Source organism: Calidris pugnax, unplaced genomic scaffold (genome assembly GCF_001431845.1).
Source record: "Calidris pugnax isolate Ruff unplaced genomic scaffold, ASM143184v1 scaffold111, whole genome shotgun sequence".
Lineage (NCBI taxonomy): Eukaryota > Metazoa > Chordata > Aves > Charadriiformes > Scolopacidae > Calidris > Calidris pugnax.
In genome coordinates, this window is record NW_015090872.1 from 2,449,508 (window position 1) to 2,476,673 (window position 27,166).

Consider the following 27,166-nt stretch of genomic DNA (forward strand, 5'->3'; position numbering starts at 1 on the left):
CCGAAATCCCTTAATGCTCTCCTGAAAGGCTAGAAGCTGCACAGAGGGTTTCACCCCAGAGTCTCCATTTCTACTGAGCTACGGAAGAAAAACACACAAAATGAGGCATTTGTTTGGAAGACTCCCTATAGGGAGTCAATCCCTCCAAAAAAGCCAAGCCTGGAGAGGTACATGGGTCCCAAGCTCCAGCTGCCAAAGCACAACAGGAGACGGAACAGAGGGCTGCCAGCAGAGCCCCTCAGAAATAATGCCAAGAGATCTGGACAAGAACAACTTGCTGTTGTGCTCCTTGGGGGATAAGGGTTCGTTTACATCACAAATCAGGGGGCAGATTGAAAGCAGTGGCTCAGTCAAACCCCACTCCCACCGTGGCCTCGAGCCCCCGGCACAGCCCGAGAACAGGCACAGGCACTGCTCACAGAGCCAGCACCTCCACAGCTCTGGAGGTCAAATCATTTACATCAAAATCACAGCTGTCACGTTTATTTACTCTGCTTGTGGAGTGCAGTTTGTGCACTGCAAGAAAGGATCTTTAAGCAAGATAAACGACTCCTGCCAACTCACACTGTCCTGTGGGCGATGTCGACTCCTTCCAACTGCACATGAAGGCTTTGTTCTTACCTAATCTCAGCTGCCTTTTTGTTTTTAAAGAGGAAATTTGCATGTGGACTTGAAACTGTGACCTGCTGCTAAAAATAATTAAACACCAGCACCAGAGGCCTGCCCCAAAACCAACCACAACCCCAGTGCAACGAGGTGCAGGAGGAGTTTCCCAGCAGGACACTGCAGACCCACCACCTGAGGGACAGAGCTGTGTGGGCATCACAGGGCAGGTTAATTAATGGGGCTGCTAAAACACAGCCCCAGAAAAGGCTCTATACACATTTTTAGGAAGAAGTTACGTTTACCATAGGGTATCACAGTACAAAAACAGGCATGGGGCAAGTAACACAAAGCACCTCTGCAGTGGGGTGTCCTGTGCTGTCACCCAGCAAGGGACAGCATGCCCCAGCAGGGATGTCCCCTTACCCCAGTATGGTCTGCAGCCAGAAAGCAGAACTGCCACAAAACAGCTTTTTCAACCCAAAAATGGACAGTCTGTTTATAATGTAGTTCCTACATGCAGCTCCTAAAAAACAAGTCACACCACTGTTCAAACATAATATTTTTATTTGTGGATAAAAATTAAGGCTCACAGTACTTTATCATTTCACAAGCAGAAAAATGTTAAAAATTGAGAATGACGGGGAATACCCCCAATACAAATTCCTCTAACTGCTGACATGTTTTACTGAAGACTTGAGGTGAACAATTGTACAGGGCAGCTACAGTTATTAGTTTGTAAACTAGGTGCTAAATATAATTTTTTAAGAAATGTGAACAGAGTATCATGTTTCTCTCCACTTCTGGCTGTCCGATACACATGGATTCCATAAAAACACGCAAGAACCGCTGGGATGATAACACCAACCTTCCTAAGAACAACCCACCACGTCTACAATGCATGGCACAGGTGTCAAACAGGGGGAAGAGCGCTAAAGGTCACAAATTTCATTTCAATAAGACATTTTGATTATAGTGCAAAAGTTTATGCCTAAAATTTTCAATATTCAACTTTCTGGCTTAAGAAAAAAAAGTTTTTAAAGAGGAAATTTGCATGTGGACTTGAAACTGTGATCTGCTGCTAAAAATAATTAAACACCAGCACCAGAGGTCTGCCCCAAAACCAACCACAACCCCAGTGCAACGAGGTGCAGGAGGAGTTTCCCAGCAGGACACTGCAGACCCACCACCTGAGGGACAGAGCTGTGTGGGCATCACAGGGCAGGTTAATTAATGGGGCTGCTAAAACACAGCCCCAGAAAAGGCTCTATACACATTTTCAGGAAGAAGTTACATTTGCCATAGGGTATCACAGTACAAAAACCACACATGGGGCAAGTAACACAAAGCACCTCTGCATAGGAAGAAGTTACGTTTACCATAGGGTATCACAGTACAAAAACAGGCATGGGGCAAGTAACACAAAGCACCTCTGCAGTGGGGTGTCCTGTGCTGTCACCCAGCAAGGGACAGCATGCCCCAGCAGGGATGTCCCCTTACCCCAGTATGGTCTGCAGCCAGAAAGCAGAACTGCCACAAAACAGCTTTTTCAACCCAAAAATGGACAGTCCGTTTATAATGTAGTTTCTACATGCAGCTCCTAAAAAACAAGTCACACCACTGTTCAAACATAATATTTTTATTTGTGGATAAAAATTAAGGCTCACAGTACTTTATCATTTCACAAGCAGAAAAATGTTAAAAATTGAGAATGACGGGGAATACCCCCAATACAAATTCCTCTAACTGCTGACATGTTTTACTGAAGACTTGAGGTGAACAATTGTACAGGGCAGCTACAGTTATTAGTTTGTAAACTAGGTGCTAAATATAATTTTTTAAGAAATGTGAACAGAGTATCATGTTTCTCTCCACTTCTGGCTGTCTGATACACATGGATTCCATAAAAACACGCAAGAACCGCTGGGATGATAACACCAACCTTCCTAAGAACAACCCACCACGTCTACAATGCATGGCACAGGTGTCAAACAGGGGGAAGAGCGCTAAAGGTCACAAATTTCATTTCAATAAGACATTTTGATTATAGTGCAAAAGTTTATGCCTAAAATTTTCAATATTCAACTTTCTGGCTTAAGAAAAAAAACCAAACAAAACAACAATGTTCCTAAAGAGCACAGGAATTGCTGTCAAGCTCCATTTTCATTACAGACATGAAAGCAATCCCAAACAAAACAACAAAGTATGTTCCTAAAGAGCACAGGAATTGCTGTCAAGCTCCATTTTCATTACAGACATGAAAGCAATCCAGGTAATTAAAAGATGGTAAAAGTGTATGTCAAACTTCAGTATACACATCGCATACAGGTATACATCATGCCTATAGTTAAGATGCAACTCCAAGAAGGACTTCCAAGTGTGCAACATGCAGTGAATAACAGATTTCTCTCCAGGTACGCTGCAAGTTTTGTGGTCCAGAGGTACAACGGTTACCATAAGCCCCAACCCACCAGTTCTCTTGCAAGTTACATCATAACTATGGGACTATATACTGCAGATTTATTTACACAGAGACCAACTTGGTGTCTCAGCCAAAACTGAGAAAGGTTTGGGTTTAAGAGGTGCTCTATATTCTTTGCGTTACTTTTTTGTAATTCCTTCTGTTTTGCCTATTTTGCTGTCAAGGCAACACAAACGGGTGGCAGCAGCAGCAAGAGCAAGCCTACTTACAATACGCAACAACCGCTATAGCATGAAAAGGCTGAAGGATTTCTGCTTCACACCATAAAGATTCATTTCTTGTCATCGCACCCTTTATGTCTGAGATGCCAGCAGAGTAATGAAAACAACTATCCTCAGCTTTTTCTGATAAAAAGTCAAAATGTACTCAGAGGCCACAATTTCATTCGGGAGCTTTCTTTTGAGATAAGCTACAAGGATAATTTGTTTTCAACAGAACCCAGGCTGTAACAGATTCTGCCACGACAAACACCAATTTACAATGTTTTTGACCAACAGCTCTTACAGATCACAATCCAGTCATAAAGGAACATTTGTATTGATAATACTTCACTTACATCACAAAAAGCTCATCCGAAAGGCTCAAAAAGGTTATGATGGATGCGGGTGAGAATTATTACCCCCATTTTATAAAGGAGGCAACTGAGATATCAATTAATATCAATTTGCCCAAGCTACAAAGCCTGCCAGGAGAAGGGCTGGGGGGGGTGGAAGAAGTGTTCCTGACTCCAAATTACACTGCTCACTGTTCCGCTGGTCTCCTGCACGCCTGTGTCCCTAGAGGGTTTCAGAGAGCCTTTAGTAACACGCCATCTCCTCCCCCAAATGAAAAACCACCACTCAATGGAGCAGGCAAAAAAAATAATTTACACAAGTTTGCCATTTCCTATAGGCAGAAATGAAACCAAATTTCCATAACATGTAGGCAGTAAATGTAAGAACAACAGGCAGTAAATGTAAGAACAACAGAAAAATGTGGGCAATCAAAAGAATATAGAACACTTTCAACCATTAATTCCAGTTCACAAATCTATGCAAGTGAAAATATAAGCCATGAAATACTCCATGTCATTGAACAGTTTAAAACAAGTATTTTACTCCATAACACCATGGTAACCTTGCAGCTGAATGAAATGCAACTGCTTAAATTTAAAAAGAAGATAAGAGGGACGAGCCTAGACACACGGTTACAGTTCCACCAGCGGGGGGTACCTGTCAGGCACCCAGCAAGCTGCTCACCTCAGAGTTTAACTGTTCCTTTCACAGACAGCAACATCAGGACATGCTCAAAATTTTCTGGTGGATAGAAATAGCTTTGCCTCAATACATCAGAAAAGCACAGGTGTCCAAAGTAACCATCTTCCAAATTATTGCTTACTTAACTACATAAACAGCAGAATACGAATGATGGAAGGGATCTATATGGATTGGCTAAGTCACCTCCAATACCATGACTCCACACTAACGACTATAATGATCTTAACGATCAAGCTAAGTACAATACATACAAAAAAAAAAAATTCCTGTAAAAGCAAACGCGTAGAAAATAAACTGTCATCAAGTATAAGGAAAGCACATCGGCAGCAGGCTGTGAAGGGACTGTTGCGCGAGCGTTGGAGGACACAAATAGGATTCATGGATCCAGTAGCTCGGGTGCAACAGCTTTCCAAACCTCACTCCCATTTTTATGCTTCTGTCAGAGTCCCCAGAAGCACACAGAGATACTTCACTGTCTAGAATCCGACACACACATATGTGCAGCAAGTGTCTGCTAACCATCAGCCGGTGTATACACGCCTGTTCCCAACACGCACACCTACCGAGCGACGCGAGAGGGAGCGAGTACAGAAAGACAGACAGAGGTAACTTCAAAACATCTTAGCATTGCTCTTTTGGAGCTCAACGTTATTGCCATGGGCTAATACGTCAAACAATGTAGAACAGGCTAAACAGTACATAACAGATAACATGGAAATTCCACAACTCAACAGTACCCACTACTCCATTTGGCAAAATATTTATTTATAATAAATCCGTTCAAAAGCAGTTGGTCACAAAGAATTCATTTTACATTTTTAGGCTGTAACAATGCTTTTGGTTGAAGTAAATAAACTGTCTCTTTTTACACAGTGTACAAAACCAAAAGAGACATTGAAATGACAATTAACAATAAAACACATGAAAACAGGAAGAATCGGTAAGACAAAGGCAAAAGCAAAAGGAATCTGTCTGCGCACCGGCAATGCTGCCATGATTATTTACCCGTACAAATCCTCAGCCCCACTCAGTTATTATTCCCAGCACAGCTCTTAAATGCAGGTTTATGCTCCAGGAGAGGAATCTGATGCGATGTAGCAGCTCCAGTAACTCTTTCACAGTACTGCATGTCAACACTGGGAATGGTTTCTGATATGATTTAGACTGCACACAGTACTTTAATAGAAAAAAAGTTAATTACTCCCACTCCGTCGTTCCTGGTGGCTTTGATGTCAAGTCATACATCACCCGAGAAATGCCTGGAATCTTCTTAATCTCTGCCACCATTTTTAACACAACCTATCGCGGAGAAAAGAAAAATATCAGAAGAAAGCATGTAAGACAGATCTAATGAAAACTATCCAAGAAAAGCTTAAAACAGGAAAACTTCGTTCACACTAGTTCTGTTATACATAAGAGAAAGAGCCTATTAGTGGTGATCTTAATATCTACCAATTAAGAAATAAAGTCAACTTGTACAAAATCTCCAGGCTTCATGATATCTGCAGTTACATTTAGAACTTGCTGATTTTTGGCACTGATAATAAATCAGGGGGTTGATCACCACACACTTCCCTCAAGGCAGCAGCTCTTCACCTTCAAAACTATTTCTTCAAAGTTCAGCAGGAACTTATACTGCTGGATGTTACTATCAATCATTTCCAGACCATCATCTCTAGCTGCACTACCAAACACAAAGCAACAGCCTGAGTGAAACCCCTTTTAAAACAAAAAAGGGAGCTCTAAAGGCAAAAAAAAAAACCCCAAATAAACAGGAAGGAGCATCCAAAGGAAAGAGTTTCCATTGAGAGTTACTCTCCGGAGCTCACTATTAATCCACGTTCGCAAAAGTATTCTAAATGAGAATTTGCTGACCCTTAAAAGTTCAGCTTCCTTAAAAATCCCATAGTTCACACTTGGCATCTACATGACATGCAGTTTTACAGTGCAAGCATAAATTAACCAATGCATAGCTCTCCATGGAAAAACACAGGAAAAAATTAATCAAATAGGATTTTTTTTCCCCCCATAAATTCCACAAGCTTTATTTTGTTACCACATTATTACTTAGCCTTAAAGTGACCATTTTACAAAAATGCAGGGATTTTTTGTTTGGCTACAGGTTTTGTGGTGTTTGGTTGTTTTGTTTGTGGGTTGTTGGGTTTTTTTAAACACAACCTTCAAGGTCAAATGAATCCTCATTTTATACAATGAAATAGTTTACATGGTAACTTAAGCTTGAATCATTTATTTTTAAATGGACAGGCTTCCTTAAAGTAGAAGACTTCAGTTACATAAAATTACTAAACAATGTCTATACACTTTTAAAGTATGTTTAAAAAGAAAGTAAATTGTTCTCCCTCTACATTGCATTCCCAGCGAGATGAAGTACTTGAAATCAGACAAAGTTTCCCAGAAAAATATGCCTGAACTTGACTCCTAAGTCCTTTTAGTAACATAAAGAGAAAACAGCACACTTTGAGATGTTAAACAGCAGGTTTTGGTAAAATCAGAAGTGAGGATCAAAGGCAATTCTGTAAGTCAGGTCATTTCCAATCACTGATGGGTAGACTGTTCAGTGGATAAGGAATTCAGAATGAGATGAGAAGCTGGACATGAGCAGGCAGTGTGCACTTGCAGCCCAGAAGGCCAATCACATCCTGGGATGGATCAAAAGAAGTATTGCCAGCAGATCCAGAGAGGTGATTCTGCCACTTTCCTCTGCTCTGGTGAGACCTCACCTGGAGTATTGTGTGCAGGCCTGGAGCCCTCAATATAGGAAGGATATGGACCTGATGGAGAGGGTCCAGAGGAGGGTCACTAAAATGATCACGGGGTTGGAGCCCCTTCTGCTACAAGGACAGGCTGAGGGAGCTGGGGTTGTTTAGCCTGGAGAAGAGGAGGCTCCGGGGAGACCTAATAGCAGCCTTCCAGTACCTGAAGGGAGCCTACAGGAAGGCTGGGGAGAGCCTGTTTACAAAGGCCTGTAGTGACAGGACGAGGGGCAATGGCTTTAAGTTGGAGAAGAGCAGATTTAGATTGGATATTAGGAACAAGTTCTTTACTGTGAGGGTGGTGGAGCACTGGAACAGGTTGCCCAGGGAGGTGGTTGAGGCCCCTTCCCTGGAGATTTTCACGGTGAGGCTCAACGAGGCCCTGGGCAACCTGGTCTAGTTGGGGGTGTCCCTGCTGACTGCAGGGAGGCCAGACTAGATGACCTTTGGAGGTCCCTTCTGGCCTGGACCATTCTATGATTCTACCAATGCAAAAAATTAATTTCAAAATCCCAGGAATATTCTTTCTTTTTCCACTGACTGTATTTTGGCTCAAGTCTGTTGGAAAGCCTTTAAGTTTATCATACCCATCTGCCAGCTCCCCATTTTGTTAGTTTTTTCTCCAAACCACCATCATATTTTTCCTAATGAACACTATGAAAGACCCAAAAAACTGCTATAAAGTCAAAGGCAAAGCAAGCAATGAAGAGAGAGGAAAGAAAGTCAAAATGAGCCATCTACAATACTAGCTTATGTTGAAAAGAAATTTGAAAACCCGTATTACCTCTTCTGGAACCTCATTACCAGGAGTTGCTGCAATGCCAGTCATAAAATCACTTGTAATAAAAGTTCGAATAACCACAGATCTTTGACAGGAAGGTTGTTTCTGTAGGGGGTCCCGATCAAAATGCAACGGTGTCAGTATTATTGGCATCTGGCTAATTTTTCCAGCATAACCTTCAGAAAATAATAGTACAGAGTGCATTAATTTGGCTTAAAGACACCAACGTGATATAAGTTTTATAGAACTTTCCACATGTACTTCAAACTATATACTAGGAGCTACATTTACATCTTCTGGATCTTTTTGCTACTGTTACCACACCTCAGAAGATCACACTCATTATACAATTATGTAATTAGTGGTGCATACACTAAAACTACTCAAACTGCCACTTGAAATAATCTTTTTGCAGGCATGTAGAACAAAACCAGTTAACCTCCATTACCCCTGTAATTTGATGTGAATGCAATTTAAGATTTACTTTCCTCCCCACGTAACATAACCACGGGGTTTTATCTAACCCCATATCAAGCCCAATAAACAGTCATTCACAAGTATTCTCTGACACATTTAAGAGAAAGTTCTTAAGTACCCTTGTTGCTGGTGGTTGATGGGTAACTCCAGACAACTGTCTCTCACAGGTGGGTTTTTTTAAATATCTCCTTCTTAAAGCCAATACACAGACCTCCTAATTTTGCTGTTTAAATGATCTAGAAGTTGGAGATTCAGGTGTGTGGCAGCCTGCAGAGCCGGTCTAACACTGATGCAGGCTCTCACTCTCTGCTAGCACTGGCCTGAGCTGACAGTACAGGGAGTCTTTTTCACTAAATGATAACTCAAGTCTTATTTTTGGGAGCGATTCATTCACACAAAGCCAAGTGTCACCAAAAGTTAGCGAAACACTTCTACAGTTTTACAAACACAATTGACAGTGTTATCCTCACCCTTTGGGGCTATTTTTGTACAAATTATGGTAAGACAGCCTTGCAAACAGAATATGTATTTTTAAAAAGAGGTATCATCTGTAACTTGATTTATACAAAATATAGGCGAGTTCGATGAACTGCTTCCCACACATATTGCATCTTCAAATGTAATTAAGTCAAATAAAAAAGCCCTGAGCCTCAGAACTACTGTCTTCCCAGTCTCTGACTGTGTACCGTACCACAGGGTACTGAATGCTCCCTGGATGTTATGGGTTTGAAGTATTACCGTCTGCTGCTCTGAAGCAGCTGGATTTACAAACACAGTTTTCATTTTAAGTTAAGAAATACGAAACCACCAAAAGCAGCGAGCATCATCACCATTAGAAATGTAGCATTTGGGCTCCCTTCTTTCCACAGAAACCCCATGATTTAAAAACCACGTCAAGGTTCTTTGCACAGTTTATTTACTTCAGGTAAATACTGATAGTTGAGATCGTCAGAACAGAGAAGTTATTTGGTTGACTTTCAGCTGTGGCTAACTACTTTTTGCAGAAGTTTGCACTGTAGTGAAGCATCACACCTCTGAGCTTCAGGACATAGAGGCAAGCCTCAGTCTCCCCAAATCCCTTAAAATTAATTCTGATAGCAGAAAATCTAGCAATTCCTGTCCTTTAGCCATCAGCTTCTACAACTTTCAGAAAAGGTTTTTGCCTGTCATCCCATGAATTTATCATTCCTTTGGAGATACTCAAGAAGCTTTTGACAGTACCACTATAATTATACTCAGTTAGGTTTGCAGGTATCTTGAAACAGGAGTCTAATCCCTGGGATAAAGTGAAGTACCTACCAGACTCCCTGAGAATATTGTGAGCCTCAAAATCAGCTTGACGTAAAGTGCTGAGGACTCCTGTTGTCAGGAAAGTAGGGGTGACATCTGTAGGAGGTTCTTTAACCGGTGGACCGAACACATACACAACTCTGGAAAACAAACAGGATGGTAGAAAAATAACATTTTGCGTGCATGGAATAAACCAGATTGCCTAAAAACTGCATCTTTAATACTGCAGTGAGAAAATAAAACTAGGAAAAAGAGCATAATATTTGATTGCACTCCTTAGTTAATAACTAGAGCTTAATATAACTTCATGCATATATTCTATAAATGTGACATGCATACTAGCTTTGGAAGTCAAACATCCTAATCTATTTTGGTCTGCTAGACACTAGCAATAGCCACAATATTATTTACTCAAGAGAATACTCCTTTAAAAAAAAAAAAGAAAATACTAACTCGGAGCATCACAAAGGGTGCTTTTCCAATTTTACTGTGATGCCAGTAAACGGTAAGATTATTCTAAGAAAGCTACTTAATAAGTGCTTACAATTTCTATCTTCTGTCCTAATATGAAACCACCAAAAAATACCATCAAACAGTAAACCTTACTGTTAACAAATAGATGTGTTTTCAGCACATGGCACTAACATTGCAATTTATAAATCCACATAACTACATCTATAACAAGATATCTTCTGAATTCAAAACCAGTCTTTTTTTTTTTTTTTAGAAAACAGAAGGAATGAGATTTAAGTTGCAAAACAAAAAGCAAAGTATAATATTGTCTGACAGGTCTCATACAATGATTTACTATGGCATATACACATGAGTTATTTGAGTTTGTACATACAAATCAGGAATACTTGTCTAAAATCCAAAGCAGAAAAAATATGCAAGCTTTACATTTTGTATTTTTGTTTGTAATATAAAGTCTACAAGCATAGCTGGGCAGAAGACCAACTATTTCAGTGCACTCCTCAAACTGCCAGCTTCAGTGTCCCTGTAAACAGCAATGGAAAATTCTGAACACATACCCCGGTACAGCAGAACTCCCAGAGATGTGGTAAATTCAGGAGGGTAGGATTAAATCCAAAAGAGCTTAAAGACGACAGCAATGCTGTAAATGCAGCACATACTTTGAAACTGCACACACAATCGTGATTTTATACCTTCTTTTGTTCCCTCTGCATTTAAAGTATCATCTTGCAATTCAAGATCTCGCCTTTAAGAATAACACCTCTTTCAGCAGGCATCACTGACTTGACAAAATTAAGTTTTGCTATAAGCAATTATAAGCAGTTTCATCAGAAAGTCTCAAGCCAGGCAAGGAGGATATGCATTCCACTGAACTGATTTAATATCTAAGCAACTGCAGCTGCTAGAAAAGTTACGGACTCAAGTAGCTAGAAAAATGCTTATTCACAAAAAAAAGCTCAATTAAGATTAAACTGCCCAGCTTTGGAGCTTTCCTATGGGCCATTATAACTGACAGTCCCACCTAAATTCCCTTTTTGACACAAAGCAAACAAAGCACTGCATGACATCACAACTCAACAACAGGCTTGGAATCTGTCAAAAAGATTCTGCATAAGTTACATCAGATGTTGTCTAATCAAGTGTTTAAAAAAAAGCAGATAGGTTATTAATTTCTTTTTCAATCTAGAATTCCAGAAATAAACTTACTTTTTGATTTACTGTGTATTTGTAACCTCTGTATGATACATCTGTCCAACATATAAAAAAATTCTACCATAGATTAAACAGGGGAATGCTTGTGCATGCTAAACTTCAATAGATTGAGTGGACCATTAGAAATAAAGACAATTCAAAAAACTTACCTGTTTATGTTGTGGCACATGCGTGGTATGAGCCTGGCAAGAAACATAAGAGACTCCCAGTGTGGAGCATCTTTACTAGAGATCCCACAAACATAGCTATACGAACGACAGTCACCCTATAAATTAAAAAAAAATAAGAACTGAACATGAAGTTTGTTGCCAAAATAGTTGACAATACTTTCCTGTTTATCTCGTATGTTCCAGAACTGTATTTTGTGTCCAGAACTACACTGCTATACATTTAGCAGGCACTGAGCTAGTGAAATCAGTATTAGAGAGATATCAAGTGGAAGACAGAGATACTCTGTATTTTGTCTTTCACTTGGTAAGACAAACTTCCAGTAAGCTAACAAAAGCATATAAAAGAAAATCTTTCAGAATGGAAAGATTCATATAAGGTGACCTAAGCATAGCAATTGATTGTGTATTGTTATTTTGATAGCTGAAGAAGAAAGCCTGTGGTGAAGAGTAAAAATCTGCTGATGATACTGCTATTTAAAATCGTAAGAAAAGCTGACTGCACAGAGTTATAGAAGAGACACACAAGATTAAGCAGCTGATAATAAAAGATGTAAATCAATACTGATAAAGCAAAGAAAGGTACTTTGCAGCTATGACTACTCAGTAAAGAAATCTTCCAAGCTACCGCACGCAAATCCATGAGAATGCCAGCTCAGCGTTTGGTGACAGAAACACAAACCAAATACAAAGGACAGCCCACAAAAATTCCAGTGGCATTAGCAAAGGAGTGAAAGGAAAGAAAACATTATGCCACTGCACAGTCAAGTGCTCCCATATTCTGAATGGCCTGCACTGCTCTGCTTCCTTTCCTGACAAGGATAAGGATACAGCACAATTCGAAAAAGTACAAGGGCAACAGGCATATTCAAATGTAGGAAACAGAGGTTTTTGACCAACTTAGTCTAGGACTCCTCAGCCTTGAAGGTTACAGGTCTACAAGTTATGAAGCCATGAAGAAACTTCTTACAAGTGACCAGCATTATCCAACCTCAACGACATTCTCAAATACGCTCAAGTGTATTGGCATTTGCTCAAGTGTCTATTCCGATGTCTTGACACCTTTGCACTACAACAGCACTGACAAATGACAATAACAGAGGTATCACAGTCACTTGAAGCTTATGTTCATGAGTCAAGCCCTTTATTTTCATTCAGTCTTAAAGCAGCAATTATTATGCTTCACTGCCTGCCACATTGCAAGGAAGCAGCTTTCAGAACACCCCTGGAATGAATCCATTTACCTGCACTCCCACAGTTTTGATTGGTAACAAGAAGGCATTCAGTGAATGTAGGCTTGTAATCTGCATCAGCTTCTCCTGGTCTTCTTCGGTTGTACACGCTTTGACCCTTTGCAGCAAAGTATGCGGCTGTGCAACGATGCAGAGAAGAAATTTTTAATTAAATAAAGTCCCCAAGCACGCTAATAGAACTTATAAATAATAATTTTATTTGCACTGTAAGTTGCTGATTACTTAAATGTAGTCCACATTTACCCCTTGGAACTATTTAAAAAAAAAAAAAGACAACTTTCATTTAACAACTAAGTTCTAGCAAAAGCAGTTTTACTTAATTTGGACTGCATGTAGTTTAAGCTGAACCTCTCCAAGGGCTGAAGGTATGGCTCATTCTCTTTCACAAAGCTATGCTTTTCATTTTTGTTGTTTATTTCAGATATGGAAGAAAGCAGTACCCTGTTACGCTACACTGCCATTCAACAAGTTTTCAAGGAACTACTCTCCTTTGGTGTTTTGGAAGTCATTTTGAATTTAATACTTCAACTTAGAGCAGGCCTCTGCTAACAACTTTCCAGCTGCCTGCAGTTTAATTCAAGCGAGCTTACAGTAATCATGAAGGTTATAAAAATTAAGAGATTGAGAACTTAAACATCATTGATTAAAACTTCAGGTTTCTGTTCAGGACACCTGGTGAGCGCTAGTCCCTTGCTCCTGCACTTTAATTTAGACATTAGGGCAAATATAAAGCTGCAATTATTTTAGGAAGTAAAAAATCTCCAGAAATCCTTATCTGTATAAAGTTTAACTAAAAAAAATTATTTACTATTTGAGAGGTATATAAACTTCAATTTTCCATAAGTTAACACTTACACGAGTCATGATGAAAAAAATTCTACTGTACCATACTGAATGGCTTCAAGTGAATGCATTACTCCTTAAAGAGCACAAGTAGTTTTAAACATTTAGCAGCTTAAACCTCATTGCAGCCAAATACAGAATGATCATGCTGCTTTTATGCATATTAAAATTTAGCAGTTTTTTTTACCTTCTTAACACTTGCAGAAAAATCTGCAACTATTTTCAAAATGTTGTTCGTTTCAGGAAAGTCTTTGCACACATAAGGCTCTTCAGCACATATCACTCTAATTGCTAGACCAGGACCTGAAATGCAAAGTTGAAAAAACATTATACTAAATAACAGGAAAGCTGATTTTCATCTAAAAATGTGACAGCATCTGGAACAGCAGTCAATCACTGAATACAGCACACTTTGCCATTGTACCTATACTTCAATTATCTTAACACCCCTGCAAGACAAAAAACCAAATAATACACAAGCAGTTTATTCCAGAACAGTATTTCTGTTTGGTACATTTAAGCATTATTTACCTACACCTTAAATTGGATGGCTGTGTAAAGCAGCAGTTAGTGGTGATGAAGTGGGGTAGACGGCAAGCTGAAATGAACAGGAACCTCCTCCTTCCCTTCGCTAGGCAACTGGGATGAAAGAGTTGGTTTATAACACACAGTTGAGTCTCCGTTGATTTTAAAGACCCCTGTTGGCTATTTGACCTTTTAGCTACTTAATACAAAAGCACACGCAATTTACTGGAAGTGCCTGAAGACAGCTTCTTGCATGGCATGCGATGCTGGTACATTAGCACAACAGCCTACACGCTCTGCCAGAGACTACGACACACCCTGCAGGACAATTTTAAAACACATGGACAGAAAAACATAACCCCCTTAAAAGGATGTGGGCTTTGCTGTATTATATACTTTGATGTTTTCTGGTGGAGAACTGTCATTATTTTCCATGCAATCATTTTCAAAGCAGCAAATGCTCCTTAGAAAGACAGGTAGATATAGGCCATTATTTCAAGTAAGATACATCTGACAGCTCAGGCAGCATTCAGCTGCTCTTCACTGATAATTCTTGCTTTGGCTCATGCAACTAAAAAGAAACAAATACAGTTAAAAGCAAACTCAATTATAAAGCTTCTCCTTTAATCACTATACATGATGAAGCCCCTCTCAAATGTTCTTTGCCTGAAAAAAAGATCCTGCTTAACTAACTAACAAATCCATCAATTTTTTTCCTGTTTAGAAGTTATGTTTTAGGCTTCAACATAAATTTATTCTACAGGTTAAGTATATTCTAAACAATATTGATGTGATCCATAGCCCTTCAACTAAGTAGCACAGAAAACTCTCATACCTGGGAAGGGATGCCTTGAAACCAGTTCTTCAGGAAGACCAAGTTCTCTCCCTAGCACTCGCACTTCATCTTTGTGAAAGTCTTTCAGTGGTTCTATTACTTTACCCTTAAAAAAAAAAAAAAAAAAAAAAAGAGGTAATTTGAAGTCCAGCTTACATATTCAAACAAAAAAGCCTCAAATGTTTAGGTTATGGCAGTCAAATTGGCCTGCTTTTCACAGCATTGGCTGCCAACACTTGCATAAGCCCTGGAAGGAAAGTACACATGAATGTGGGCTTTGTAAAACAGTTGCAGGACAGAGGCTAAGACAAGGAAGTTTAAGTTTGTGCCAGAAGTATCAATGGCTCAATCAGTGTAGATATAGCTGTAGGTCAAGCCTGCTCTGACTGTCTTCAGAAATTCAGACCTTCCTTCTCTTCCCGAGACGTTCAAACCAATCTAAAAGCCTTGAAAATACTGTGTATTGTATTAGAAGTGCAGGTCAGTAACGGTTACTTTCTATGGCTGGGCACTTACTAATAATGGAGCACCTTCCAACAGGATTATTACATGATGTCTAATGTCAGAAAAGGCCAAACAAGGCAGTCACTGACATTTGCTTCATATGCTAGTAGTTAAGAGCTCCACACAGGAAAGGTATTCAGAAAGCTTTTCTGGACTCTGGACTAAACAGAGCAATCAGGAGTACAAAGGGACAGGACTTAGGCTGCTTATCTTCAGACAGTTCAACCTCCTGTGTTAGTATCATCTTCAACCTCATCCATAGATGTCCACGTTGGGCCATTTTGGAAAGATTTGTGGGTTCTTAAATTGTCAACTGGCAAACAGATTGTGTGCCACCAGTGTCCTGCTGGCAGAGCGCCGATCAGGTTACTAGTAACATGATGCAGAAGCCGCATACGAATAAAAAGAACTCATCCCTGTAGGTACACAAAGGAACTATCCCCAGATTTCAACCCATTTAAATATATTGTTCTCATGCTCTCTCAAAAGAGAGGAGAATACTATGCTTGCAGTGCTGAACGTTACTAGAGGTTCAAGAGAAGGAGAATTTTGTCTCTCTCTCTCTCAACAGGAGCTGATTATCTTTTTGTTAAAGCATTGTCACTGCTCTTGCCTGAATCCATAAGGTGCCAGATCTGGACTATTGGCACCTAAAGGTTACTCATTGACTAGTGCTCAGAACAAGATTCAACAGAAGGAATAAGTGACCCATTACATCCAGCTGAACCAGAATAAAGTCACCTGAGAAGTCTTAAGCTACTCTCCTGGCTACAGGCATTTGCTATTGCTCTGCTTCCTTACTAGGATGCAGGTTTGTTGAAGGTTAAAAAGTAAGAGTGAAGAAACAGCTTTGAGCTTGCAGTTGAGAACACCATTGTTCACGCTGAATAAATCCAGGTTCAGTCTGTTGACATCTGCCTCAGTATCCAATTCTGGACAATAATCAAACAATTTTGACTACTTTGGGAACGTAGTAACTAGATAAATGTGTAATAAATTGCAAAATATTACTAGCAAGTCTAAAGGGCCTCATCAGAATAGGGTCCCGTCAAGATGGGACACTTATACCAGCAATAGCCAGTTGTTCATTTTTTACTCAGCTTCATATCTGTGAGAACCAGGACACACCACTATCCTCATTTTTGTTTACCTCTTCTCTTAATTTTCGGATCAGCTCTGTATCATTATGATGAGTTTTGATCACTTCAGCTTTGCCACTTGCAACATGGGAAGCACTTTCAATGAGATCAGGTCTGAGAGTACCCTGAGCAAGAAAAACCTCTTCAGGTTTCAGATTCATTTCTCCAATAACTTCATTGGCAATCTGCAAGATGGAGAGAAAAAAAAAGAAAAAAAATGTTCCAATCTACTTTTCAGTTATCAAAGGTCTGCATCATCAACACTAAGTGCTGACAGATGGAAAATGGCTCATCTTCAGCAAAGCAACGGAAGCACACCCCAACTCACATTACCCAATTTGGTGGAAAAAAAACATTATATAGAAGTTTATGCAACAGGTATGAATAGGCAACGAATACATCCAACTGGCTGTCCAACTAATATCTAAACACAAAGGTGGATCTAGTACAATGCTTGTGAACCACGTTGTGGCCACTGAATGACTGCTGAAAATTTTAGGCTTAGGATAACATATCAAAGGCTTCTTAGGTAACCCGCAGCTTAAGATCACTGATGCCATTGAGTGCTTTAGAATGAAAGGCAGATTTATCTAGAAATTTAAAAATAGGCAATCAACAAGTAATTATAAATATTACCTTAACAAAGGTGTCACCAATAATTTTTCTCTTTTCTTCAGGACTTGTAGTCATATTTAAAGTCTTGCTAATTCTTTTACGTGGAGTTCTGTCTTCATCCGAGATGGGCAGAGTTGTTGTACCATTATAGAATGAATGAGCTGCATTCACCACTGTATGAAGTTACAGGAATTTGTTGGCAAAGCCAGTAAAGATAATTTTTGCAACTTTGTGTAAAACAAGTTTCAATTTATTGCTTTGAAAAAGAAAATAAGAATCACTCCAGTCCTTTAACTATTAACTGCATTAGATAGGCGTGTTCAATCCCTCAAGAATTAATTGTAACAAAAGCATTTTATCTCTCTTATTAACCTACTCTAGAGGGCAATATTTTTCATATTATGAGGCTAGGCAACAGTGTGAAGGTTCAGTTCTTGATTCCCCACTTAGATTATAATTTACTTGCTTTATTTAAATAGTTTACAGCATGGTATTTCCCCAAGGTCTTTCAGCAACCAAAATTAAATGATGCACTATTTACTCATGGTACATTATATGCTGCTTAATTTAGAGAAGCTCTCAACGCAGAGATCAGCTAGGAGGCTCTTTGGCATCTTTTAGCAGCACTGAACTCCATGACCTACAGAAGGAGCATTTGCAGCAAAGGGATTCCCCTCAATTTGTTACTCTGTCAGCCTGGTTTACAGAGTGCAAGAATAAGACAGATTTTCCACTTAAAAAAAAAAAACAAAAAAAAAACAAAGCTTGGGCTTTGCTGCATCAGGATATTGCAGCCCAATCTGCAAGATGCTAACATGCCACCTCCCTGCACTGTTTCATGCTGTCAGGCTGGTGGAAAGCATTGCTCACCTAGTGCCACGCTTCCTGACCAAAACACAAGAGAATCAACTTGACAACAGCACTTAGGCACAGCCCCAGGAATAGGCAGCTATTACTCATTAAATAAATCAGCTGGGCAGTACAAAGAAGCTCTCATTGTTTGCAGAACTCAAACACACAATTTGTCTTCTCCGACCTCCTCATACTTCAAGCACCGAAAAACTCTAAACCTTCTCATCAGCCATGACAAGGTACCTTCTGCTCTCTCATAACCTGCTGCTTCTCAACAAGCTACTCCAAAACCAACTAAAGTGCGCCAATTTAGAAGCCAGTGGAGTGAAAAAGAGATCCAGGACAAGAAATAAAGCCCCAGTAGAGGACTGTTAAACAAGCTACTGAAGAAAACTGCAATCAAATTGAGTTTTGCAGCAGCTGAAAAGGATTACTTATCCATCAGCAAAAAAGTGACTGAGAACCAGTGAGCGAGGCAGATACCCACTGCTTTGTTGTGCCCCAATAGCAGCTACATCTCAACAACTGAAGAGATGGGTCATTTGATTGGAACATCCAATGAACCAAGTGAGGCTTAAAATTTAGGTTTGAAATTTTGTGAATAGGTTTAGGTTGTTCCAAATGAGAAACCACACTTTGGTATGTAAAGTCTGAGAACTGCAAAGGTTGAAAACAAAACACTAAGCATACATTTTAGAAGACTGGCCATATCATTAGTGGTATTAGGCATACTTAACAAAATTATGGTACCTTTAACTTGAATCCCAAGTTTTTTGAGTGCCTCCTCCACAGACTGACTCTCTCTCTTGCGCATAAACCCATTATCTATGTGTACTGCTATGACCTGATCTCGGTTTAAAGCTCGGTTCAGGAGAGCAGTACACACTGTTGAGTCCACACCACCGCTGAGTAAGACCTGAGGATAAAGAAAATACAAAACCAAAATTTGGTCAGTTGTCTACAGGGAAAGAGCTAACAAATAATTCAGATACGACTAAGAAGAAGAGACCAGACTATTGTCTTATAGTCAATGACTTGGAAGAAAATAAGTCATCAAACAGTTTATCAAGCCAAATTGTGCAAACTTCCTAAAACTTGTATTACACAAATCATGACAATTCTGCATTTTCCAAATTAACCTCAGTAACTGTTGTCAGTGTTTCTATCGGGCTTTTGCAAATAATCTTTCAGCTTCAATTCAATCAACTTACCAGGACTTTTGATGAGCCCACTTTCTCTTTGATATCTTGAATGCACTGAAGTTCTCTGTTTTCCACTGTAAAGGTACCACTGCATCCCGCAATATCATAAAGAAAATTCTTCAGGATCATTTTTCCATTCACTGTGAGGCTAACTTCAGGGTGGAACTGTGCTCCATAAAGTTTTTTAGATTCATTTGCTATGCCTTCATTGGTGAAAAAAAATGAGCATAACCAAAAAAAAAAAAAAAAAAAGGAAGTGAAATGCATAGCCAAGAAAGCCAAGCACACACTTTTTGAGAGATTTATTTTACCACATTTTGGCACAAATCACCCATCAAAAGGAAAGATTCTGGTTAAGATTAGGAACAAGGGTACTGTTACGTATCTAGAACACACAATCCCACAGAAAACAAGGAAAACACTCAGACATCTGAAGAAAACCTCTGTGAAAACAGGAAATCAACTACATTACTTTTTTCCTCACCACATGATACCTCATACAACCCTGCAATCCAGCCACACTGACACAGCTGCACCCACAGTTAAAGGGCTGTGCTGGTCACACTGTGCAAGTATCCCTACAGGAGCATGCCTGTGAGCACCACCACTCTCTTTTTTAACAGTCTCTAGAGGGTTACCTTAAGGAGATCACAATAGTGCACATTGCACCAAGTGGTAAGACCAGGATTTTAAAAAGCAGTAGGAAAACTGCCCAATTCCACTGACCTGCATTAGATGCACAGGTACACAGCACCACTACATTTCATAGAATTGTCTAGGCTAGAAGGGACTTTCAGATTGAGTCCCAACCTCTGACCTAACACTGACAATTTTTTTCACTTCTGGAAGCCTGGCTACCACCTTACCAGCATTTCTTTGTTTCCTTTGGCACAAGGAGCCACAAGCTTTTGTAAGAGCCCACAGGAAATGGTACAGGAAAGTGTTGTGGATAGGAAAGGTACAACTCTGTACCAGGTGAATACTTTGAGATCTTACTAAGAGGGTCAGCAAACTTAAGACCTTTCCAGGTCTCCCATCTCCTAGGAAAGAGACTCAAAGAGGCTGTTTGACTGGCATTCAATAATCTGAGTAGCTTTCAAAAACCAAATTCTAAGGGCCTATATTTTCCTGTGACAATCTGTGTGGAATGTTTAAAACACTGCTTTCAGTACCAACATTATTTTTGCTCAGTTGGACATTCATGCAATAATATTAAATACAATAAGTTAATCAAGCTTTAATAATTAAACAGTGTTTGACTTGCACTATTACAGTGCAAAAACCAAACACCATTTACACTGCGCACTACAGTACATGTCTTCTCCTTCCATGCCTTAATGGCACACAATATTTTATTTCAAAGAGAAACAACGCATGCAAACTTTAAAATAATATCAACTATAAAAGTGAAGTTAAATTTTCCTTTAACCACCAGTTTAATAACAGAACCATTCACTTTCATGTCTATTTCTTTCTTTATTATCACAGCAGCACAATGTGCAAGCAAATTCATATCAGAAATTGTTAAAAACAACTTACTTATTTGGCAACTAAATAACAGAGATATTCTGTTCCCATTTGGTTCTAACTACTGTCTGCCATATTCTTTCCTTTAGAGAATACTATCAAAAGACAATTTCAGTGTAAAATAAATACCTGCTATAATGTTCCCAGACTGTGCAACCACTTTGAATCCATCAGCTACTTTATCCACGCTATCTCCATGAGTGAGGAGCACAAGCTCTTCCTTCTGGAGGCCCCTAAACAAAGATTAAAAACTAGAATCAATAAAAAAAAAAAAAAGAACAAAGACCTAACTATCCGTGTTTCCAAGAGAAGCCCTTAGAGATCCCAATAAGGGAATATCTTGATTGACTACATCCATTTGAAATACATGCACGATTTCATTCCTAGAAATAATCATCTCCCACTCCGAGATGCCTCTGCTGGAAACTGCTTAAGTTTTTGTACAACACATTCTTCATGCAAAAGGTAATTTCTGTTAATTCAGAAGGTTTATGTCTTTTTGATAAACCCACCAATAGTGAAGGATCCCCTCTCTGACATGTAGAGCCATCTAGAGTCAATCAGGATACCTGGAGTCCTGATTTTTATTTCAGTGAAATGAAGCTTTCTTGCTCAAAACCAAATGTTTTCAGGACAATTTGGGCACCTCAGACTTTAGGCAGCATATAAAGATCTACAGAAGCCCTACAGGGGAATGTTAATAAAACTGGAATGCCAGGTATAAGTAAACTGTTCAATTATTACAAGAATCTTGAGAGGCTTTGACAGACTACCAAGAAATCTAATTCTGGTTTTATAAAATATCACAAAACAATTTTAAAGGAAGGTAGAAAACAAATTGCTTCAGATTTTCTATTACATTTCAGAAATTGGAAGGATGCCAACCAATACAAGAGTAACACACTGCACAGCAAAAGGATATGAGAGATCCTCATGTTGTGATACACTTTATGGTGTCTCAAATAAGATGTTCTAGTTTGAAATAAGATATTTACACACTATTCCAAGCAAATATATCTTCATTTCTAGAGTAGATTGAGAAGTTGCACCTAAGTATTTATTCAAGTGAGTTAATTATTTACTTGCGAATACAGCTGTAAAAGTTTTATTAGAAATTATCAGACAAGTATGGGTGCAATTTTACTGTTTTCTTTAAAAAAACTTCCTCTCATCAAGCCACCAATTTCCAGACTGGTATTTCCAATGTTGTTTTGATAACTTAAAATGTCTACGTACCTGAACAATGAACATGTGTTATCCAGAGTAATGCTGAACACTCCGTCTTCTCTAACACTCTTCTTGTGCACCGTACCTCCAAATACCTTATTCATCATCTGTCAAAACAAAAAACATTACATGAAAAAGCAACACACAATTAGTATCACTTTATACCTCAGACTGCTTATGAGTAACAACAGCTTTAGCCCTCCAATACATAACAATAACATTATTATACTAATTTAATATATCATCTTCCAAAATTGTAAGAATTCTCTTCAAAATTAATCTTTGTTCTGTATTGGGCTCATTCCCTTCTGCCAGCCTTCTGTCCGCATAGATGGGGACTGCTGCCACACACAACAAACAGCAGAAATCCACAACAGTAGAAAATAGGTAGAGATTTGCAAAATAATGCATACTCAATACTTGCACTTATAAATGGCTGCTCTATAAATCAACTGAGTATCTGAGCCAGTTATCATAAAATCAGTTAAACTGCAGAACAAAAATCTGATTTATTTATCCTTTAGTGGAGGGCCTCAGATAGGCTTAAACTTCTCAGAATGTGGCTTCTCAGCTCTGAAGAAGCAGTCAAAAACTTTAGTTTATTCCTTTAGTGTTATTTTTGTGACTCTTAATCCTTGCTATATCACAGTAGTACAATTCTCAACCAGGTTTTTTTAAAACCTCACCTTGTCATTCAGACATAGATATTTGCATTTTAGATTTCAGAGTTCTCAGAATAAAGACTTTTTTCCTTATAAATACAACTGGTAACTAAGAATTTTTAGAGTTTCACCTACCAACTACTTTAATTTTCAGGGATTTAAGACTTCATTTTAGGTCTAGTTTGATATTATACCTATTGCACTTGACTGATTTCAATCCTTTATAATGAAGCAGTAGTGCGTTAATACACACACTTCATTCATTTCCGTAAAGTCAGCCTTAAGGAACTCCCCTGCCTGAGGCAAACTAATGTGGTTTTCAGTTTGCTTGGCATTTTAAGGCACATCTTAATATAACCCACGTTTCCCTTTAGAACAGGGAGTGCCACCACTGTTTCCATAATTAACAGCCTTTCTAAAGGAGTTTTTCCAGCCATTATTCAGCACCTCTGAAGGCCTAGTAAATCACTAACCCTAAAAAAAACCAAAATGCACAAGCAGAAGTCATGCATCTAATCCATCCCCGTCTCCTTGGAAGTGTGTTTCTTTGCTCAGCTTGGATATACTAGATCACTACAGCATCACCACTCAGTCTTAAGACAAATAAGTGTTTTGTAAGGGAGGGTTTAAGCACTCATAAGAACTATGCTAGAAACACCGCACGCTTGGAAACCAAAGGGAAAAACTACTTCACTTGTTTACACGAGGGGCACATTTTCCAATACCAACTAGACAGAATTAGTTAATGACTGCCAGGTTATATTGATTGCGACAAAAGAAAAAGGCAGTGTGGAACTCACTTAAGCAAAGAAAAAACTACTTATGCTATTGATATGGCAGAGCCAAGAGAAGAACACACAGTATGCTCAGTTTACAAATTACCACTTTAAAGACTATCTTTTACACATGTGGCATCCTGCTTATATTTGAAAAGCAGGTCCTTTAGCAGCTCATCTTCAGTTATTATCAGAAATGAGGCCTGGAAGATGGCTGTAGACAAACATATCTCTCAGCAGCACCTGCATGCCATAGCAGATTCCAAGAACTGGTTTTCCTATTGTAAATATCGCCGGGTCGAACCACGGTGCATCTTCTGCATACACAGAGTTTGGTCCTCCAGATATAATGATAGCTCTGCAGACAAAAGATAAAGAGAAAATTAACTCAAATATGTTGTTTATTTTACAATATCTTCATTTGCTTTAAACATTGACTCATAATACTCTTAGAACTATATATATTCTAATATAAATTTTAATACAGATATCCTAACACATAGCTTAACTTTGCTATGGTAAGCTGTCAGAACTAGCACCTTACTGGAGAAGTATTTCATCAGTTTAAACAAAAGTCAAACATAAATAATTTTTAAAAGTTACTCTATTTTAAATTCCTCATAGGAATCGTCAACTACGAGAAGCAAGATGGCTAGGATCAAATGCAGAGTATTAACATTAAGGTATATATATTTCATGATGTCTGTGCTATCTGGAGGGGAGCTGCGTTCACAAAACAAACTACCAAACTTCTAGAGCTGCTAAGAAAATGTCCCTTAATCCACCCTGACTACAAAGTGAGACGGCATTAGCCACAGGTTTTGAATTCAAAGTCCGATACATGCAAGCATGTATGGTCTGAAGTTAACACTTCACACTATAACGGAAAATTAAATCTTTTCAAAGGGGAAGAGAGAGCTTTTGCAAACCACAATGATTTGCAAGATCATGAACTGCAGAAGGCCCAGCCAGTTGAGCAATGCTTTTTGGCCTCAGCCCAGGATCGAACACAGGCGTACCAGACCTTGGACTCGCGTACTGTTTATTTCACAGAGAACATCAAATCCGTTATTCAGAGGGGGAAATGCAAAATGGGAAGAGAGAGAAGCTGCATACACAGGATTAAGTGCATCTAATAAAGCTTTCTTCTGGCATTATTTAGTGTTTGTTATGCAAGGGCTGACAAAATGAGTTTTTCTATTTTTTCAGCAGCAGAAACGGGCAGTGTGCTTACTACATCTGTACCACTGGCAGAAATAATCACGTACTTACAAGCCCGTGTACCAAACACCACCTCTCCACTGCTGTCACACAGGGTACCTGCTCTCACTGATGCAGGGCTGGATCTCGCCAGCAGCCCACCTCCATGTCCCACAGCCCTGGGCTCCTCATCTCAGGGCAGGGGACGAGGTGGAGGGCTGGATGGGGACACCCCTCAGAGCCAGAGCACTGCAGATTCTGACATACAAGTGAGCTTTGGAATAATCATACAGCTGACATAGGTGTAGTTTTACACTCAACAATCTTGATAACTAGTACCTGCTGTACATGTACAGACACTTCTGTTCAAGCTGGAGACGTGATGAATTTCCTAAACTCAGACACTGCTAGAAGGAGCCTGAAAACTGTTAATGCTTGGTGGTATTACTGCTTCTAATAAGCAAATGCTTCCATATGTGGAGTTAAGTGGCATGTGTACAGAACACTATTTAGTATTAATGAAAGGAAATACAGCCACACCTACAAACTGACCATTTTTGAGAAGTCAGAATAGTTATACACTGTCCTTTTCAAAAAGTAGAGTCTCAAAATCTTTTTCCATACCGATGAAAACCCCACAGAATACAGAAAGGTTATCCAATCTGCCCAAGTGTTAAAGAAAAAGAAAAATTAAGGGTGAGAGAGGAACCTGCATCTTCTCAACTGTCCAGGAGAAATTAAAACTAGCATGGCACGTTGAAAGTTTTACTGCAACACCATATAATTCCTTACATAGCTTCTCATGTTGGTATGAATATACCTTTTTTTGGTTTACCTTAAATCACTTCCAAAACAACCTGACCTAGCTTTAGAAAGCCTATTTGCAATGGATTAAAGGCACATCAGGAACCACGTAAAAATAGCAAGAGTAAAATGCATGCATTGATACTCCAACCACAGGACTCACACCAGAGCTCAGATGGTGCCAGAACTCAGACTAACACCAGCAGAACCCCCAACTGCAGCACCTCCTTGGACCAGGACCTTGCGGAAATCACTAATGTTTATGTCATATTCAGATGAAACTTGTCACTAGAGATTGATCTGAAACTATGAAAATTGAGGAGTTGGCTTTTTAAACACAACATGTAAATACAATTTAGAGCAATTAGTTAAGTCTTGCTGCCTATCTCAAACCTTAGCACTGACCCCAGCGCAGCTCCTTAACCTGTTCAATGCATGAGCTCTAACTCGGAAACCTGACTATTCCTATGACACGTGGAATATCTCTCTAAACCTTGCAGTTAAACCACAAACTCATTTTTGACAGCAGTCACTGAATAAAGGCACCCAATAGCTAGCATCAATATTTGTCGAGCTTTCCTGGATGAAACTATAGACACACAGCTTATTGACCAACCTGGGTAACCGATAACGTGAAACCACTACCTTAACCTTGAGAAGTGACCTTTGGAATGAAGAGGTTTTGCCACATTTTACAGAGCAATTATTTGTAATGACAAGTCTAACAGGTCTGTCTAATCATGAGATTTTGAAGAACTTTCAGCTGTGAAAAGGGGAAAAGGCCATGCCACTACAAACCCGCATCAATAAAGCACAGGTTTGAGACAAAACATCATTAGTACTATGACCCGCACCTGAAATCAACATATAGGAGATGAAGGAATTCTTTTTAAACCAGTAATTAGGTATGTCCATCTTTTAAAGACTTGATTGTTGGAGAATTGCAAACAAGATTCGACAAAAGAAGGTAGAATGTATTTTCCCACAACATTTCTGAAAGAGGAATTCTTCACACAGCAGCTACTTGATAGACCCAACAGGTCCTGGGTTTTCTGGTCTGTGTTTTCAGAAGAGATCAATAAGCTCCTATTTGACTCGCTAAAATACACTGTTTACTGGTTCACTAATTACCATTGATTAGAAAAATGCAATTCTGCAGCAAAGCACTGTCTTATCTGTCATTGGCCACAACCAAGAAGTACACATGCACTGTATTTCTGGATTTGTACCCAACTGACAAAGTAAGGTCGTTGATGAATTGTAGACTTCAGGGTATTTGTTTTCCCCACACAAAAGAGAGGCATATCCTGGTAAGCCTAATAAAACAAGAAAAAGAAATGTACAAAGTACTAAAAAATTGTGAGACCTTTCCTTGCCATAAACAATGTGTGGTAGTTTCAGTTGCTTTTTTTTAGTTGCTTCCTAGAAACAGTTTGGCATGATTTACCCCAATATCTTCAGTATCCAAGTTAGTTTGGTTTTTTTTGTGTTAAACTAAGAAAAACATCTTTTGAAACTCACAAAACTTGTTTTCTTGATCAATAGCTACTCCAGTTTAACAGGTAAAACAGCAAGATCATCTAAATTTTTGCAGAAACAGATTTAAGATGCAATCTCTTAAATTATGCTTACAAATGGAAATGATTAAAATGACATTAAGAAGCAATTATACAAAAATCTATATTG

At 39.0% G+C, this 27,166-nt stretch overlaps 1 protein-coding gene across 1 annotated transcript in view; it reads right to left on the minus strand.

The window, feature by feature from the left end:
- Window positions 1-5,085: 5,085 nt before the first annotated feature.
- The window catches only part of GMPS (guanine monophosphate synthase), a 29,420-nt gene continuing 7,339 nt past the window's right edge, over window positions 5,086-27,166 (minus strand). Inside the window, exons 3-16 of the mRNA XM_014945990.1 lie at window positions 23,720-23,834; window positions 22,048-22,145; window positions 20,941-21,044; window positions 19,294-19,487; window positions 18,833-18,998; window positions 17,252-17,403; window positions 16,627-16,800; window positions 14,973-15,078; window positions 13,800-13,915; window positions 12,761-12,886; window positions 11,499-11,614; window positions 9,673-9,803; window positions 7,900-8,072; window positions 5,086-5,640 (exon numbers count right to left, since the gene is read on the minus strand). Coding sequence (XP_014801476.1) covers window positions 5,539-5,640; window positions 7,900-8,072; window positions 9,673-9,803; window positions 11,499-11,614; window positions 12,761-12,886; window positions 13,800-13,915; window positions 14,973-15,078; window positions 16,627-16,800; window positions 17,252-17,403; window positions 18,833-18,998; window positions 19,294-19,487; window positions 20,941-21,044; window positions 22,048-22,145; window positions 23,720-23,725 — 1,764 coding nt within the window. The 5' untranslated portion in view covers window positions 23,726-23,834 and the 3' untranslated portion in view covers window positions 5,086-5,538. The remainder of the gene's footprint in view (window positions 5,641-7,899; window positions 8,073-9,672; window positions 9,804-11,498; window positions 11,615-12,760; window positions 12,887-13,799; window positions 13,916-14,972; window positions 15,079-16,626; window positions 16,801-17,251; window positions 17,404-18,832; window positions 18,999-19,293; window positions 19,488-20,940; window positions 21,045-22,047; window positions 22,146-23,719; window positions 23,835-27,166) is intronic.